The sequence below is a fragment of the Hyperoodon ampullatus genome (assembly GCF_949752795.1).
Source record: "Hyperoodon ampullatus genome assembly, chromosome: 3".
Taxonomy (NCBI): domain Eukaryota; kingdom Metazoa; phylum Chordata; class Mammalia; order Artiodactyla; family Ziphiidae; genus Hyperoodon; species Hyperoodon ampullatus.
In genome coordinates, this window is record NC_136916.1 from 64,361,434 (window position 1) to 64,378,804 (window position 17,371).

Genomic DNA, 17,371 nt, shown 5'->3' on the forward strand with positions numbered 1-17,371 from the left:
TACAAAGAGCTCCCTCTGCTACTGGTTTGTAGTCACACCTTACCTTCCACCCTGCCACCATCCCTATCCCCTGGCAATCACTGATCTGCTTTCCATCTCTATAATTTTGTCATTTCAAGACTGCTGTATAAACGGAATCATATGCTATTGACCTTTTGAGATTGGCTTTTTTTTTCTATTCAGCACAATACCCTTGAGACCCATCCAAGTTGTTGCTTGTATCAATAGCTTGTCCCTATTTATTGCTGAATAGTGTGAAAATAAAGGGAAATCTCACTAAAAACGGAGTCAGAAGGCCAGAAGGGGGAGCTCTTGCGCAGTACCACTCCATGTCAATTACAGGAAGAATTGTCAATTACAGACCCCAACAGGAAAAGATGTACACTGCATCTTCTATAAGACTGACTACCTCCCCAACTCAGCCAAACAGAAACCACCATCACCCTGAACTCTCACTTTTCTCCAACGGACTTTCATTCAGAACAAACCCTCTTAACTTTCTCCTTTTACTCTATAAAATAATGTTCCTCTCCTTTGTTTGTTGGACTTGCTTATGACTTTTGCTGTAGCTTGCTTATCCAGAATTGCAATTCCTCTGCCATTTCCAAATAAACCCATTTTTGCTAGTAAAATAACTTTATTTCTAAGGTCAACAATAGTAGTTTGCAGTATGGATATAAAACAGTTTGCTTCACCATCATTTGAGGGATATTTGGCTGTTTCCAGTTTGGGGCTCTTACAAATAAATCTGCCATGAACTATCATATATAGGGTTTTGTGCAGGCGTATGTTTTTATCTTTCTGTGATAAATGCCCAGGAGTGCAATTGCTAGGTCATATTAGGTATATGTTTAGTTTTTAAAAGAAACTGCCAAACTATTTTCCAGTGTTTGTACCATTTTATATTCCTATCAGCAACATATGAGAGATCCAGTTTCATCTGTATTGATATTGTCACTACTTTTTAATTCACTACTTTTTAGTTCAGCTGTTCTAATAAGTATGTAGTGTTCTCTTACCATGGTCTGAATTTGCATTTCCCTAATGGTTAGTGATGTTGAACATCTACTCATTTTTAAAACCTAAACAAATGTATTTAAAAAGGCAATTTGCAGATATTTGGTCAAACATTTTTCTGGGTGTTTCTGTGAGTGTTTTGGGGTGAGGTTAACATTTAAATCAATAGTCTGAGTAAAGCCCTCCCTAATATGGGTGGGTCGGGGTGGGCTGGGGTTGGAAGCAGGGAGGGCTCATCCAACCCACTGAAGGCCTGATAACAGAAAGGATGATCCTCCCCCAGAAAGAGAGAATTCCTCCTGCCTGACTGCCTTCAAGCTGGGACACCGACTTTTTCCTGCCATCAGACTCAAACTGAAACCTCAGCTCTTCCTTGGTCTGAAGCCTGCCATCCTCATACTGGAACAACACCATCAGATCACCTGGGTCTCCAACTTGCTGACTCACTCTGTAGATCTTGGGACTTGTCAGCCTCCATAATCTTGTGAACCAATTCCTTATAATAAATCTATTTTTATTATATTTTATCATATAAAAAATAAAAATAAAAACAATAATAAAAAGGCAATTTGATAAGTGATTCTCAAAGTGTGGTCCCTGAACCAGCAGCAGCAACACCACCTGGGAACCTGTTAGAAATGCAAATTATCAGGCTCCACCTCAGATCTACTGAATCAGAAACTCTGGGGAGGGAATTCCCTGGCAGTCCAGTGGTTAGGACTCAGCACTTTCACTACTGAGGGCCCGGGTTTGATCCCTGGTTGGGAAACTAAGATCCCGCAAGCCACATAGCACGGCCAAAACAAACAAACAAACAAACAACAAATGTGGTTTAATAAGCTCTTCAAGTGGAAAATCAGTATCATTTACTACAAATAGAAGGTAACTATAAGAATTAATGCATTTGCATGCCACCTAAAATCATCTTGTGTACCAACAGGTTCACACACCACATTTCGGGCAGGGCCCATTCATTACTCAACTCTGGACATGCCATTCACACAGATTATGACAAGAATACCCCTCCTCCTCTCCCTGGAGCTGTGCAGTGCACAGCCTGCCCAGCTTTATGTGGCAGCTCTGACTTTCAGACACTGATCCAGTACTATCCACACCCTTAATTTGACCAAGAAAATCGAGGCTCTGAGGAGGGCAGAGACTTACCCAAGGTCACCCAGCAGCCTGGTTAGGCTCCACTTCCAGTGCTCTCACCACTGCTGGAATCCAGGGCAGGGCCCGCACAATTCCTGGTCTATTCAGAGCCTGCCACTAGTCACCGCTGAGTGAAAAATTAGGTTCCAAAACAGAATATAGGGTAGGATACTATTTTATAAAGCTTATTTTCACATTTGCTAAAAGGAAAAACGCTATTCCTCCACACTGAATACTCTGACATCAAATGTGTGGGTTTCTCCCCACACCAACCAATTCTCCAGCTGAGTGTCCTACAATTCAATTCAGTTCTGACACTGTCTACCCGAAGATAGCATCAGACCACACAGGATAAGGCTCAGTCCCACAAGACTGCCCCTTACTTCAGACACCAATCGCCAAGTAGTCGGTCCCCTGGTCGGTCCAACTTGGCTGCAAATCAGAGTCCTCACCACCCCTTCCTCGGGTTAGATAATTTGCTACAACAGCTCACAGCAGCTAGGCAAACACTGACGCTCACCAATTTACTATATAATAAAGGATACGTAAATCCTTTCGCGAGGATCCATTGGAGGGCAAGTCTGGTGCCAGCAGCCACGGTAATTCCAGCTCTAATCCTGCCAGTAGCATATGCTTGTCTCAAAGATTAAGCCATACATGTCTAAGTACGCATGGCCGGTACAGTGAAACTGCGAATGGCTCATTAAAGGATATGATAAAGGATACAGATAAACAGCCAGATGAAGAGACACATAGGGCAAAGTCTGGGGGGGTGGTCCCGAGCACAGGAGCTTCTGTCCCTGTGGAGTTGGGGTGTGGTTCACAGATCATTACAGAGGCTTCATCATGTAGGCAGAATCAACAGTTAATTCACTCTGCAGCCCCTCTCCAAGCTTCTAATCATGGCTTGGTCTTCCTGGCGACCAGCCCCCATCCTGAAGCTACCCAGGAGCCCACCCAGAGTCACCTCTTTAGAACAAAAGAGGCTCCTATTGCCCGGGAAACTCCAAGGGATTTAGGAGCTCTGTGTCAGGAACCCACGGTGAAGACCAAATGTACATTTCTTACTGGGTCAGAGTTGTGTGTGCATGGGAAAAAAGTCAGAAAGGGCTGTTAGAGTAGTTATTTGGGGAGAGAAGGGGTTTACTGATTTTTGTTTGTTTCTTTAACTTTTCTGTATTTTGTGATTTTTATTGCAATAATGTTTAGTTATATAATTCAAATGTACCAACTATCATTTTGAAAGCTCAACATGAAGCCATTACCTGTGATCCAGCCAGGGCCTGCAGTTGGCAGGGTCAGGAAGCCTTCCAGATAGTGCAGGGCCTATCCCCACCCCAGTTTCACAAGCTGGGCTCTGCCTGGACACCCTTGCCCCATGGTCGCCCACATCCCCTCCACATTCACACCTACCATCACCTCCTGTGAGTGAGGCCTTCCCCTTCTCAACCCTGGGTGCCCATATAATCAGAAGACATCTGAGTCTGCCTGTCTGTCTGTCTCTAAACAGAGAGGGAAGGGACTTGCCTGGTGGTCCAGTGGTTAAGTCTCCGTGCTCCCAATGCGGGGGGCCTGGGTTCATTCCCTGGTCAGGGGACCAGATCCCGCATGCTGCAAAAAAAAATCCCGTGTGCCACAACTAAGACCCGGCACAGTCAAATAAATAAATATTAAAAAAATAAAACAAGCAACAGAGTTGGGGGAACTCCTCAGCGTGGGCACCCTGCTTGACCTATCACCCCAGAGCCTGACATAGAGAAAGAGACAGTGAGTATTTGGTAAATGAGTGAATGAAGGTGGAAGTAATCCCAAAGAAGGTGATTTCCTAAGACCTTTCTCCAACAGGTGCGACCAGTTCCCCTTTCAGCAGCTTTCTGGACAGGGAACCTAGTGTGAGGAGTAGCGGGTACAAAGACCAATGTTTGTTGGCTTTTTAAATTTTATTTATTTATTTTTGGCTGCGTTGGGTCTTCATTGCTGCGCGCAGGCTTTCTCTAGTTGCAGTGAGCAGGGGCTACTCTTCGTTACGGTGCACGGGCTTCTCATTGGGTGGCTTCTCTTGTTGCAGAGCATGGGCTCCAGGCATGTGGGCTTCAGTAGTTGTGGCCCGTGGGCTCAGTAGTTGTGGCTCGTGGGCTCTAGACTGCAGGCTCAGTAGTTGTGGCGCATGGGCTTAGTTGCTCCGCAGCATGTGGGATCTTCCCGGACCAGGGCTCGAACCTGTGTTCCCTGCACTGGCAGGCGGATTCTTAATCATTTCGCCACCAGAGAAGTCCCCAAAGCCCAATGTTTTCTGAAGCCTGGGGAGGCAGACCGGATGGACACGGGGCTTGAGGTGGGGTCTGGGGGGGCAGAGCTACTTCAGGGCCGCTAGGAGGTTGTCAGTCTCATGGAGGTCAGTCCTTGGGTCCCCCCCTTGCCTGCAGTCGTGGCTGTACTGTGGGTGTGGGAAGGCCTGGCTGAGAGTGAAGATGCACAGGGACTTGTCTGGGACTGGTCCCTTGGTCCAGCCCGAGGAACTGACCCTGGACCATGGGCCTGCGTCCCCAGCCCCTCAGACCCCCTCAAGGAGACACTCACCTCCGATGTGGGGCTGCACGAGTGTGGCAGGCAAGAGAGAAAGGTGAGGGCCTGGGCATTAGAAGCCAAAAAATCACATCCTGGCCAGAGGCTGGACCGGACTCCCATGATGATCTGTGGGGCAAAAGGATAGGGTCTTCAACTAGCCCAGGGTCCCAGGGCTCTGGTCAGGGCTCTCCCCTTATGGGCTCAGTAACTTGGGCTGACCCTCCCAGCGCTGACCTGGGGCTTTCTCTCAGGCAGGCAGGAGGTCAGACAGATGAGGCCTGGGCTCCCCTGCTTGCCTCCACCTCCTTACAAAGCCTTCCTCTCTCCACCTGTGAGGTGTGTGGGGTTGGGACGAGCAGGCGCTCACCTGTGGACCTCTGACTCCTCTGCACCAGGTGGGCCTGGAGAGCCTGGTCTACATACAGTGCTCCAGCACATTCCACTAGCCACCGATCACCTTTTAATTCTTTGTTACTGGGGACTGTCCTACACCTTGTAGGATGTTTAGCAGTATCCCTGGCTTCTGCCCTCTGCCCTCTGGATGTCAGCAACACTCCCTAGTTGTGACAACTAAGAGTATCTCCAGACATTGCCAAATATCCCCCCAGAATACAAAATCACCCCCAGTTGAGAACCCCTGGCCTTAACACCTCTAGGACAATGTTGGGTCACAATGAGAGTGCGTTACTGATTCTGACTTTAACGGGAATACGTCTAGTATTAAAATATACACTAGTGGGACTTCCCTGGTGGTCCAGTGGCTAAGACTTCCTAATGCAGGGGGCCCGGGTTCGGTCCCCGGTCAGGGAACTAGTTCCCATATCTAGTTCTGGGGCACAAACCTAGTGGGCTGAACCTATCTAGTGGGATGCAACAAAAGATCCCGCACGTCGCAAGGAAGATCCCATTGTGCCACAACTACGACCTTGCACAGCTAAATAACATATTTAAAAGTATATATATACACTAGTATCTGTATACTCCTGTCCAGGGCTAGTACACAAGTATACTCTATCAAAGTTTAATTTGCAAAAATGAAAAACATGACTTTCATCCAAGTGAAGGAATGCATGTCAAATATTTTATTCAATTAATGAGGGAACAGTAAGATGGTAAAGCTAACTCGAAGAACATTCTGAGAAGTATTTCTAGTGCACTGGCAAAGGCATTTTGAAGTGTGTGCTAAGTTAGAGACAAAACCTGATAATTTCCCATGGGGCAATACAACTGTAATCTTTGGGGTTAACTTTCCTATTGGACAGAAATCTGTGAGTTAATATTTCTCAGGTAGATTTTCCTACATGAGTGGTTTTCAAAGTGTAGTCCCCAAACTGGAAATCTCAGCACACCTGGGAACTTGTTGGCAATGCAGATTTTCAAGCCCCACCGGAGACCTATTTAATTAAAAACTCTGGGGGTGGGGCCCAACACTGTTTTAACAAGCCCAGCAGATGATCCTGATACACTGTAAAGTCTGAGAACCACTGCCCTAAATAGGCAAATAATCTTTGTGAAACAAATCTGTGAGACAATGCTCCAGTATGACATTAAAAGGACATGCCACCCACCTTTTTGCCTTATTTCCAAATTTAAATAATTTGTCTTTTTGATGTTTGCTGTTTTGTTTTTCAAATACTCTATCAACTTAAGGCAGTTTTCATCTATCACTAATTTTTTTTTCTTTTTAATAAAAAAATGGTTTCCCAAATTTATCAGTTCTTTTCTTTAACCTACTGAGATGGTGAAATACAAATGGAACTATTCTTATACTCTTAAAATAAAAATTTTTATTGATATGGTGTATTGTAACACTCTTGACTTCAATATGCTGATGTTTATGATTTTTATAAAGCTCTTTATAAGTGAGATCAATTTTAGCAGGAATTAGCTTTCCATCTCTTTCTATTTAGGGAGCAGTTTAATTGCCATAGGCTCTATCTGTACTTTGAAAGCTTGAAAGCTTGCAACAATAAAACAAGCGGGGCCTAGTGTATGGGTGAGGGGCATGGAATTGAAGACAGATCTCAAACTGTTCAATTTCACGGGCTTCCCTGGTGGCACAGTAGTTGAGAGTCCACCTGCCGATGCAGGGGACACGGGTTCGTGCCCCGGTCTGGGAAGATCCCACATGCCGCGGAGCGGCTGGGCCCGTGAGCCATGGCCGCTGAGCCTGCGCGTCCAGAGCCTGTGCTCCGCAACGGGAGAGGCCACAACAGTGAGAGGCCCGCGTACCGCCAAAAAAAAAAAAAAAAAAAAAAAAAAAAAAAAAAAAAAAAAAAAACTGTTCAATTTCTTCTTTGGTTATTAGTCTATTCTCTAGTTTATTTTTGTTGTTGCTATTTTGGTTTTTTTTGTTTTTCCCTCTTCAGGTGAACATGGGAAACTTAGTTTTCCTAGACTAGCCATTAGCTCAAACTCACAAGTAAGCAGACTAATGCAATTTAAAGCAACCTATTTTTCTCCCATTAGGTTGGGAAAAATTAAGATAAACATCTGATGTTGGTGAAGCTGCAAAACAGTTCTCCTGAGGGTGTCAACTGTTACAGGCCTTTTTGCTAGGCACCTTAAGGGATTCATCAAAATGAAATAAAATACCTAGGCACTTGAAGGAGATATCTGGGGTACCAGTAATGTTTCTTTATTTGGGTGCTGGTTACATGGGGTGTATGGTTTATGAAAATTCATTAAGGGGCTTCCTTGGTGGTGCAGTGGTTAAGAATCCGCCTGCCAATGCAGGGGACACGGGTTCCATCCCTGGCCCGGGAAGATCCCACATGCCGCAGAGCAGCTCAGCCCGTGCGCCACAACTACTGAGCCTGCGCTCTAGAGCCCGCAAGCCACAACTACTGAGCCCACAAGGCACAACTACTGAAGCCCGCGTGCCTAGAGCCTGTGCTCTGGAGCAAGAGAAGCCACCGCAATGAGAAGCCCGCACACCACAACAAAGAGTAGACCCTACTCGCCGCAACCAGAGAAAGCCCGCGCACAGCAACGGAAGACCCAACGCAGCCAATAAATAAATAAATTAATTAATTAAAAAAAAGAAAACTCATTAAGCTCTGTGTTTACACTACGTAGAATTTCCTGTATGTGCATTCTATTCCAATAAATTTTTGAAATATGTCTTTTGCCACAGCCCACAGCTGTATGTAATGGCATTGCTTACTGACGCAAAACATGGAGACGACCTGAATACCCCGGCAGAACGGAAGGCTCCCGCTCCCTTAAGGCGAACAAATTAAACGGCTTCCACTTCCTCTTCCTACTGCTTGGGTTCTGTTCTCAGTTAACCTGGGGGTTGGCGCTGGTCCTTTCCAGGGAAAGGTTCTGGGGACTGAGAAAGGGACCCGGTATTCCGCCCTAACAGCTCGGAGCTGGCCGACTTGCTCCCGCCCCGATCCGAGGGAGCCCGCACCCTCCCGCCCCAGCGCCACGTGACCGCCACATCACCTGACCCGGCGCGACCGGAAGGTGGAAGTCTTGGGCGCGGGCTTCCCGGCGCGATGGTGAGGGATGTGGGGTGATGCGAGGCAGTGGGTGCTGGGGGCGAGCAGAGTAGGAGACCCCAAATCTCACCGCCGCGGCTGCGGGAAGGGTGGGGCGCCGGGTGCGAGGAGTTGGGAAGTCTGCCGGGCCCCTCAGCAGACACTTGGGTGCAGTCGTGAGGGCCGAGGCTCTGGTAGAAAAAAGCCTCCCTTCACCCTCCTCCCTGCAGGATGGGTAGGGCAGGGCGGGCCGGCAGGCTAGGAGTGCCCTGACGGGAAGGAAGGGCCCGCGCACCCCCGGGACACGAGCTGGGGCTTGTCCCTCCAGGCCTTCCTCTGCCCCAAGATGCCCTCCCAAAGGTGCCCACTTCCCGGCGCTCCTGTGGGACCTGGAGAAAAACTTGCTTACAATTAAGCTAAGTCTTCTGCACTGTTAGGAAGGCCCTTCGCTCTTCCCAGAGCCAGAAAGGAGTTGATTTGGTGTTGGGATTTCCCAACTCATACATCCATTCATTCCTTCAACAGATTGTGAGTGCCTGCTGTATACCATGCACTGTGCCAGGCACTGAGACTTTGGCTGCAGGAGGGAAGGGCCAAGTTGGAAGTTTGAATGGGCAGTCATAGTTAAGACTTGAGGGGAAGGGGCCAAACTCACCTTGTGCATAGTGTCAGGGAGGCGACCCAAGAATGACATCATATGAGGGCCTGGGAGCAGGGAAGAAGGCTAGCTGGGTGCAGTGCAGTTTGCGTACCAGGGGTTAGGAGGCATGGAGTGGAGCTGGTGGGAGGCTGTATCTTCAGACAGGCAACAGCATTCAAAGGCTTCAGGTGAGAGAGAGCATGGCTCCCTAGGAATGAATGCATTTCATCACCTGGAAGAGTAGAAACTGCAGGCTAGTGAAAGATGAAGCTCGACAGGTAAGCATAGACCAAAGCTTGCTGGGTCTTGAGAGCCACACAGAGGAGTTTGGACTTTAAGAAGAGGGTGCTGGGGCTTCCCTGGTGGCACAGTGGTTGAGAGTCCGCCTGCCGATGCAGGGGACGCGGGTTCGTGCCCCGGTCCGGGAGGATCCCACATGCCATGGAGCGGCTGGGCCCGTGAGCCATGGCCGCTGAGCCTGCGCATCCGGAGCCTGTGCTCCGCAACGGGAGAGGCCACAACAGTGAGAAGCCCGCGTACCGCAGAAAAAAAAAAGAAAAAAAAAGAAGAGGGTGCTGGGAAGCTAGGAAGAGCCTTTCAGCTGACTTGTGGAGGGAGCATGAGGGGAACAGAGAGCCCAGCCTGGGGCAGCAGGCCCCCCAGGAGATGGTAGTGACTTGAGATAGGGTGGAGAGAGTGGAGATAGAAGTGGGGGAAATCAGCAGGGCTCAGGGACTAAATGCATGAGGGAAAAAGGAGAGGGAGGGGTCTGGGCTTGGTTCCCAGGTGGTGGTGCTCACTGGGGTGGGGGCAGGTTTCAGCTGGAAGAGAACCAGTTACTTTGATATGCGCTGAGTGAGGCGTCTGAGCTGCCAGGTGCAGCTGGCTAGGAGACAGTCTGGATTTAAGTGTCTGGAGCTCAGAAGAGAATCTACAATGGCAGTTATAAATTTGGGAGTCATCAGCACAAAGATAATCATTGAACCCTGAAATGTGTAACCTGTCTCAGCCAGAATATTAGTTGGGAAGAGAGGACCTAGGACAGAACCTAGAGAAAAGCCAGCATTTTAAGAAATTGCACAAGGAACACGTGCTTATGGTAAAAAAGTAAATAATATAGAGATGGTAGTAGTCAGAAAAAATGCAGAGATGGTAGAAGACTTCTATGGGTAGAAGGCAGGGACCCATGAAGTTAGGAAAAATATTACCTCTCAATTTTGGCTAACTTCAAACTGAAATTTAGTATTTTCTTCGATTATGAGTGTTGGCAACAAACCCCAGTATGATTAGCAGCACCTCTGACTTTGTCACTAACAGAAATCAGATATTTTCATATCACATTACAGCTGTTGGTATTGTTTACATATTGTTTATGCTCATTTCTAAATTACTGTCATTATTTGACTTGAAACATATGTCACATCACCAATTTGTTTTGAATACTTTGATAACTTTTTTTTTTTTTGGCCACTCGACACGGCTTGCAGGATCTACGTTCCCTGACCAGGGATTGAACCCAGGGCCATGGCAGTGAAAGCCCAGAATCCTAACCACTAGGCCACCAGGGAACTCCCTATTTTGATAACTTTTAATTAGTTTCTTTTACTATGGAGTTTTTCCTATGTATTTTTTAAAATAATTATTTATTTATTTGGCTGAGTCGGGTCCTCGTTGCGGCATGTGGGATCTTTCGTTGCATCGCTTCTTGCAGTGCGCGGGCTTCTCTCTAGTTGTGGCGTGCGGGTTTTCTCTTCTCTAGTTGTGGCGTGGCCTCCAGAGCGCGTGGGCTCTGTAGTTTGTGACACACAGGCTCTTTAGTTGCGGCACCTGGGCTTAGTTGCCCCGCGGCATGTGGGATCTTAGTTCCCTGACCAGGGATCGAACCCACATCCCCTGCATTGGAAGGCAGATTCTTTACCACTGGACCACCAGGGAAGTCCCTCCTGTGTATTTTGTACATCTAAAAACATCATTTTGGGAAAAGCCTATAGACTTCACCACATGCCTGATGAGTCCATGCCACAAAATGGGTAAAAACTCCTGAAACAGGAGAAGAAGTACAAGGCTGTCCTTAACACTCCCACCACCTCACCAGCAGTCCCAGTCCCCTGCCCCAGAATAATGACAGTAGGCAGTCTGCAGGGATCACCATTTGGGGGCTGGGGAAAGGAGGGTGAGCCAGAAAATGAGACAGAGGCCAGGCCATAGGGAGAAGTCCAGAAGAGTATGTGGCTTCAAGAAGAAGGATGGGTTTGTGTCAGATGCTGCTGAGGAGTTAAGGAAGAGGAAGACTAGATTTAGTGAAGAAAGTCATTTGTGACCATGGCTAGAGAACTTCGTTGGAGGCCCATGTAGAAGCCCCAGTGCAGTGGGGTCAGGTGTGATCAGGGGGATGACAGGTGAAAAGGAGGATTGGAGGTTGAAGGGTCATGGAGCAGGTCTGAAGTGACTGATAAGGTGAACGATGGGGCCAAGTAGAGAACATGGGATTATGGGGCTGCGGTGAGGGCCCAGCAGAATCAGGAGAACGTGGACTGACCGTGTACCCAGTTTGCGGGTTTTGTTCCCATCATCTGTAAGCAGCCCAGATAGAGGCGTGGGAAGATGAACATGTATATTGCTGTGCGTTAGAGCTTTGCCACAGAAACAGGACAAAGGACAGTTGATCGGGGGGTGGAGGATATTGTCAAGATGTGGTTGACCAGGTGGGTTTGCATCCTAACAGAGGAGATGGACCTTGAATAAGTAATAAAACGTGATATATTCTGTGATAAATGCCATGGAGATCAAGAAGGAAAGATAAACAGCTAAAGCATGATGGTGAAGAGCTGTTTTATTTTTTTAAACAGCTTCCTTGAGATAAAATCGACATAAAACAAACCATGTGTGTGTAAATATATGGTTCAATAAGTTGTTTTTTTGTTTTTTTTTTTGCGGTACACGGGCCTCTCACTGTTGTGGCCTCTCCCGTTGCGGAGCACAGGCTCCAGACGCGCAGGCTCAGCAGCCATGGCTCACGGGCCCAGCTGCTCCGCGGCATGTGGAATCCTCTTGGCCTGGGTCACGAACCCGTGTCCCCTGCATCGGCAGGCAGACTCTCAACCACTGCGCCACCAGGGAAGCCCTGTGGTTCAATAAGTTTTGATGCATATATGCTCATGAAAACATTACCATGATCAAGATAATGAATACATCCACTGACCCCCAAAATTTCCTTGTGTGAGGGACTATATAAGAAAGCATAGTCAGAGAAATTCCATCAGAAGAGGTGTCATTTGAGCAGAGACCTGAGTGAAGTGAGAGAGCAAGCCATGTTTAATTTGCAACAGGAGCAGCAGGGAGGCCAGTATGGCTGGAGCTGGGGAGGGAAAGGAGAAGGTGAGATGGTCACGGGCACCCTGAGGCCAGGTACTTTGTTGTGTTCCATGCTGCACCCCCAGTGCTTAGAGTGGGCTCTCCCACGGAGAAGGTGCCCAGTCATGTCTGCTGAGCACATGAATGCCTGGGACAGCCTTGAGAACAAGGTTTGGTGGCAGGGTGAGTCAGGGAGAGGGTTCTCCAAACAGCCTGGTAGTAGGGGAGAACATGTGGGCCAGAGGGCACGCATCTTGGACAGGCAGCAGGAACCCTGAGAAGCAGTAGCGTGGGAGACACCTGGCCATACGTCAGCCGGCCCTCCAGCCTGACCACCTACCTCACTTCCTTGCAGAGGTTCCGGTTCTGTGGTGACCTGGACTGTCCTGACTGGGTCCTGGCAGAGATCAGCACGCTGGCCAAAATTGTTGAGTGCATGGGGTCTTGGGGGTGGGGGCAGAGAGGGATTGTGGCTGGGGGCTCTGAGGGTGGAGGGTGGTGAGATCACTCTTGAGCTGGGGCCTCAGTGCTCTCGGGCTATCCGAACATGCTGTGGGATGATCATGTATGTGGCCAGCCCTCTCTGAGCCAGCCCACCAGCATGGAGGGGTGAGGTGGGTCAGTCTGGCTGATGTAAGGCCTTCCCCTCCAGTCCTCCGTGAAGCTGAGGCTGCTGTGTAGCCAGGTGCTGAAGGACCTTCTGGGACAGGGGATTGATGTGAGTGCAAGGCCCCACACCCCACTGTCCCATGACCCTGTGACCCCCACTGCCCTGAAAGTGCACCAGACCCAGGGAGACGGGTGATCAGTTCCCACCCTCCCTGGATACCTCGTGTCCTTACCACAGGATCCAGGCCAGGGATTGGGGGCTGGTGAGCAGGGGTCTGGCACCCCTTGAGGGCCTCCTTTCTCCACAGTATGAGAAGATCCTGAAGCTCACCGCTGATGCCAGGTTTGGTGAGTACCCCACTGGGTCCTCAGACATTTGGGCAAACCCGGGTACTCAGCCTGGGGCCTGGCACAGAGGCCCCTCCTCCCAACAGACCACTCTGACCCACCTGCCTCAGCAGAGGAACATGAGGGAAGAAAGACATTGCCAGCCCTAGGGTCCTCTGCCCGCTCCCAGTGGGGCAGTAGCAGTGCTCATGACTCAAGGAGGCCTGCGAGCTCTGAGCTGAAGATAGTGGGGTGTCAAGGAGGTGGCTGGAGCCACAGTGACACCCCCCACTCCACCCATGGCTCCCCCCAGAGTCAGGTGATGTGAAGGCCACAGTGGCAGTGCTGAGTTTCATCCTCTCCAGTGCGGCCAAGCATAGCGTGGATGGCGAGTCCTTGTCCAGTGAACTGCAGCAGCTGGGGCTGCCCAAAGGTACGGGGACGAGGGCAGGCAGGTGGGTAACCTGTGGGCCAAGGGGTGCCAGGCAAAGGTCAGGCTGTGTGACCCTGAGATGCACCTTGCCCTCTCTGGGCCAGGAGCCTGAGACCTGCCCTTTGAGTGGCCTAAGCCCCAGCACCCACCTGCTAGCTCAGGGGACCTCCCTTCGGCCCCCAGAGCATGCAGCCAGCCTGTGTCGCTGTTATGAGGAGAAGCAAAGCTCCCTGCAGGAGCACCTGAGGGCCTGCAGCTTGCGAGGTGAGTGTGGGGTGCCTGGGTGGGGGCTGGGTTCCATTCTAGAAGGTGCATGTGGCTTGGGAGGTGTTTGTCCTCAGAAAGGAGACAACCACATCACATGTCGAGCAGTCACAGAGCTGGGATTCCTGACACCAGCCCTGGTTTCTTTCCTCTGAGATCTGCTGTGGGTAATCTGAGCTCCTGGATCAGAGGGATGAGAGCTTCTCAAAGGCCACATAGCCCTGAAGGGTTCAGGGCTGAACCAGGGTATGGGCTAGGGCTGCCTGGCTCCCCTGTCTGTGACCCTGAGCCCCTTTTGGTCTTGCAGTGAATAGGCTGACAGGCGTGGGCTGGCGGGTGGACTACACCCTGAGTTCTAGCCTGCTGCGGTCCGTGGAAGAGCCCATGGTGCACCTGCGGCTGGAGGTGGCAGCTGCCTCGGGTGCCCCGGCCCAGCCTGTTACCATGTCCCTCTCAGCAGACAAGTTCCAGGTCCTCCTGGCAGGTGAGGCTCAGCTATACCTGGAGGGCAAGGGGCCCTCCCAGATCCTGCCTAATTGCTGCCTGCCTACCTGCCTCTTCCCTCTGCAGAACTGAAGCAGGCCCAGACTCTGATGAGCTCCCTGGGCTGAGAAGAAGAGCTCATGGGGCCCATGTGGAGCGGCCCTCCGAACTTCTCTTCAGGGGGTGCCCCAGCTCCAGGACCCTAGGGGCCTGGTCTCCTGGATGTCTGGCTTCCTAGGTTACCACCTGAGAATTCAGCCTAGGGATCCTGAACACTCTTGCAGCATTGTCTTCCCTCCCCCATGAAAGGCACATGTCAGTGGTTTTCATGAGAAGGAAGAATAAACAGAAGTGTAAGAAGTGTAAAGAAGTGTGTGCATGGATTTCTTTTGGGTTCAGACCAGAGGTTTTCATGAGAGAGACCAAGTGACATACTGACCTCCCTGACCTATTGCACATTTTCCTTTTTCTTTTCTCAGCTGCTGATTGAGGCAGGTCAGGGTTGAGGTAGAACGAGAGCCAAAATGAAACAGCTTGTCTGTAGACAGGAAAATCAGGGTTCTAGCTCCCAGTCCTATGATGCTCTTGGCTCTGCCCTCTCTGTGCTGGCCCTGTCCTTAGGCTGGCAGCAAGTGGTTGGCCCCAACACCAGATACCCCAGGTAGAGAAAGGAGAGAGCCCTTGCCTCTCTGTCATCTTCTTTAGGAAGAGAGAAGGCCCATGCCTGAACCACTCACTGGCAAGTGGAATGGGATAATGGGCTGAATGTTTGTGATGCACCCATTCCCCACCCCTTGCCAAATTCATATGTCTAAGCCCCAACTCCCAGTGAGATGGTTTTAGGAGGTGGGGCTTTGGGGAATAATTAGGTTCAGATGAAGTCATGAGAATGGAACCCTTGTGATGATTAGCGCTCTTATAAGAAAAGGAAGACAGACTCTCTATACCATGGAAAGGCCATATGAGAACATAGCGAGAAGACAGCTGTCTAACAAGGCAGGAGAGAGCCCTCACCAAGAACTGACTCTGACTCGAACTTGGACTTCCCAGCCTCTGGAACTACGAGAAATAAATATCTGTGTTTTTTAAAAAATAAATTTATTTATTTATTTATTTATTGGCTGTGTTGGGTCTTCGTTGCTGTGTGCAGGCTTTCTCTAGTTGCGGCCAGCGGAGGCTACTCTTTGTTGTGGTGCACAGGTTTCTCATTACAGTGGCTTCTCTTGTTTTGGAGCACAGGCTCCAGGGCACGCAGGCTCAGTAGTTGTGGCTCAGCGAGCTCTAGAGCACAGGCTCAGTAGTTATAGCACACGGGCTTTGTTGCTCCACGGCATGTGGGATCTTCCTGGACCAGGGCTCAAACCCATGTCCCCTGCATTGGCAGGCGGATTCTTAACCACTGCACCACCAGGGAAGTCCCTAAATGTCTGTTTTTTAAGCCACCCAGTCCATGGTGTTTTGTTATAGCAGCCTGAACAGACTAAGACAAATGGCCTCCCAGGACTGGCTTAGGCCAACTAGGGTCCCTTGTAGAACAGACTGATTCCAGGTGTGGGGCAGGGAGAATACAAGGTAAGCCTAGAACATCTCGGGGTCCAAGGAAGCTATCAAAGAATAATAAGTAATGTCAACAGGAGCCATCTCATCCCACTGGCTAATGATGGGACAATTTAAGCATCAAAGCTATAAGGACTCACTCCCCTCCTGGCTTCTGCTTCTGGAGAAATGGAGCAGATGGGCTTTTCTCTATTCCTTCCACTAAGTTCAGCTAAAAACCTTAGACGTTATATATAAAACAAACATAAGACTATGAAAGGTGACGAGAAGAAGGCAGACTGGCTAGACCTCAAGACCTGAAGAACAACACAGCAGAGAATTTCTTAGATTTTCTTTTTGCTTCATGTATCCCAAGCTGGGAGCTGGAGAAGCCATCCACCTAGAAACAACACACAGACAAAGGAAGGCCCAACAAAAGCCTACTCTCTCTAGGCAAAGGACCGGGAAAAGGACAGTCCAGAAGGACAGAAAAAGTTACGGACAGTAACGGCTGTACTCCAGCCACACCCTGCAGAAGTGCAGCCCCTCTTTGACCCCTGACTGCAAAGGCTGAGTGGAAGCCTAGACTCCCACCCCATCCAGCAATAAGGAGGTGGCATACCCCTTTCTCCACTGGTACTGTGTCAGAGGAGGCCTGCTAAAAGAGAAGATTTAAATAAGACGCAGTCTCATAATACCCAAAATGTCTAGGATTCAATTTAAAAAATCGTACCAAGAACCAAGAAAATCTCAACTTGAATGAAAAAAGACAACAAATGCCAACACCAAAATGACTCAGCTGTTAGAATTCTATGCTAAGGATTTTAAAACAGCTATCATAAAAATGCCTCAAGTCTCAGCAGAGAAATAGAAGATATAAAGAACCAGAAAAAAATTTTAGAACTGAAAACTACAATAACCCAAGTAAAAATCTCAATGGGTAGACTTAACAACAGAAGAAAGAATCAGTGGATTTGAAGATAAATCAATAGAAATTACCCAGCCTGAACAACAGAGAGAAAATAGTTTGGAAAACAAACAACAACAACAACAACAAAAACAATAAAACAGAGTTTCAGGGACCTGTAGGACTATAACAAAAGATCTAGTATTTGTGTTGTCAGAGTCCCAGAAGGTGAGGAGAAAGAAGGTAGGACAGAAAAAGTATTCAAAGAAATAATGGCTAAAATTTTCCAAAATATGGCAAAAGACACAAACCTACAGAGTCAAGAAACTGAATGAACTCCACACAGGTTGAACCCAAAGAAATTTATGTAAAGATACGTCATAATCAAACTTCTGAGAACTAAAGAAAAAAAAATTGAAAGCAGCAAGAGAGTGATGACACCTTACATATAGGGGGGAAACAATTCGAATGACTGAATATCTCATCAGAAACCACAAAGGCCAGAAACAAAAAGTGCAACACGTTTCAGGCCCTGAAAGAAAAGAAGTGTCAACCCAGAATTTTATATTCAGCGAAAATCACCTCAAGAGTAAAGG

The 17,371-nt window shown here is 48.8% G+C and overlaps 1 protein-coding gene and 1 long non-coding RNA gene across 3 annotated transcripts; one reads left to right on the forward strand and one right to left on the reverse strand.

Moving 5' to 3' along the window:
- Positions 1–4,132: 4,132 nt before the first annotated feature.
- LOC307049758 lies at positions 4,133–8,426 on the reverse strand. The gene is made up of 3 exons (XR_013810763.1): positions 8,188–8,426; positions 4,750–4,863; positions 4,133–4,469 (listed from the first exon to the last, which is right to left on the reverse strand). It is a non-coding gene; the product is annotated as an uncharacterized lncRNA (long non-coding RNA).
- COMMD4 (COMM domain containing 4) lies at positions 8,217–14,639 on the forward strand (the record flags this gene model as incomplete). Of its 2 annotated transcripts, none has more annotated exons than XM_079699357.1 (8): positions 8,217–8,243; positions 12,572–12,643; positions 12,869–12,934; positions 13,134–13,173; positions 13,466–13,585; positions 13,769–13,849; positions 14,157–14,333; positions 14,420–14,639. In XM_079699357.1, 8 exons carry the CDS (start codon positions 8,241–8,243, stop codon positions 14,458–14,460), a joined length of 600 nt encoding a protein of 199 aa, XP_079555483.1. In that variant the 3' UTR covers positions 14,461–14,639. The 2 variants fall into 2 exon arrangements, with proteins under 2 accessions (XP_079555483.1, XP_079555484.1); XM_079699358.1 differs by lacking the exon at positions 8,217–8,243 and adding an exon at positions 9,081–9,140.
- Between the last annotated feature and the right edge of the window lie 2,732 nt (positions 14,640–17,371).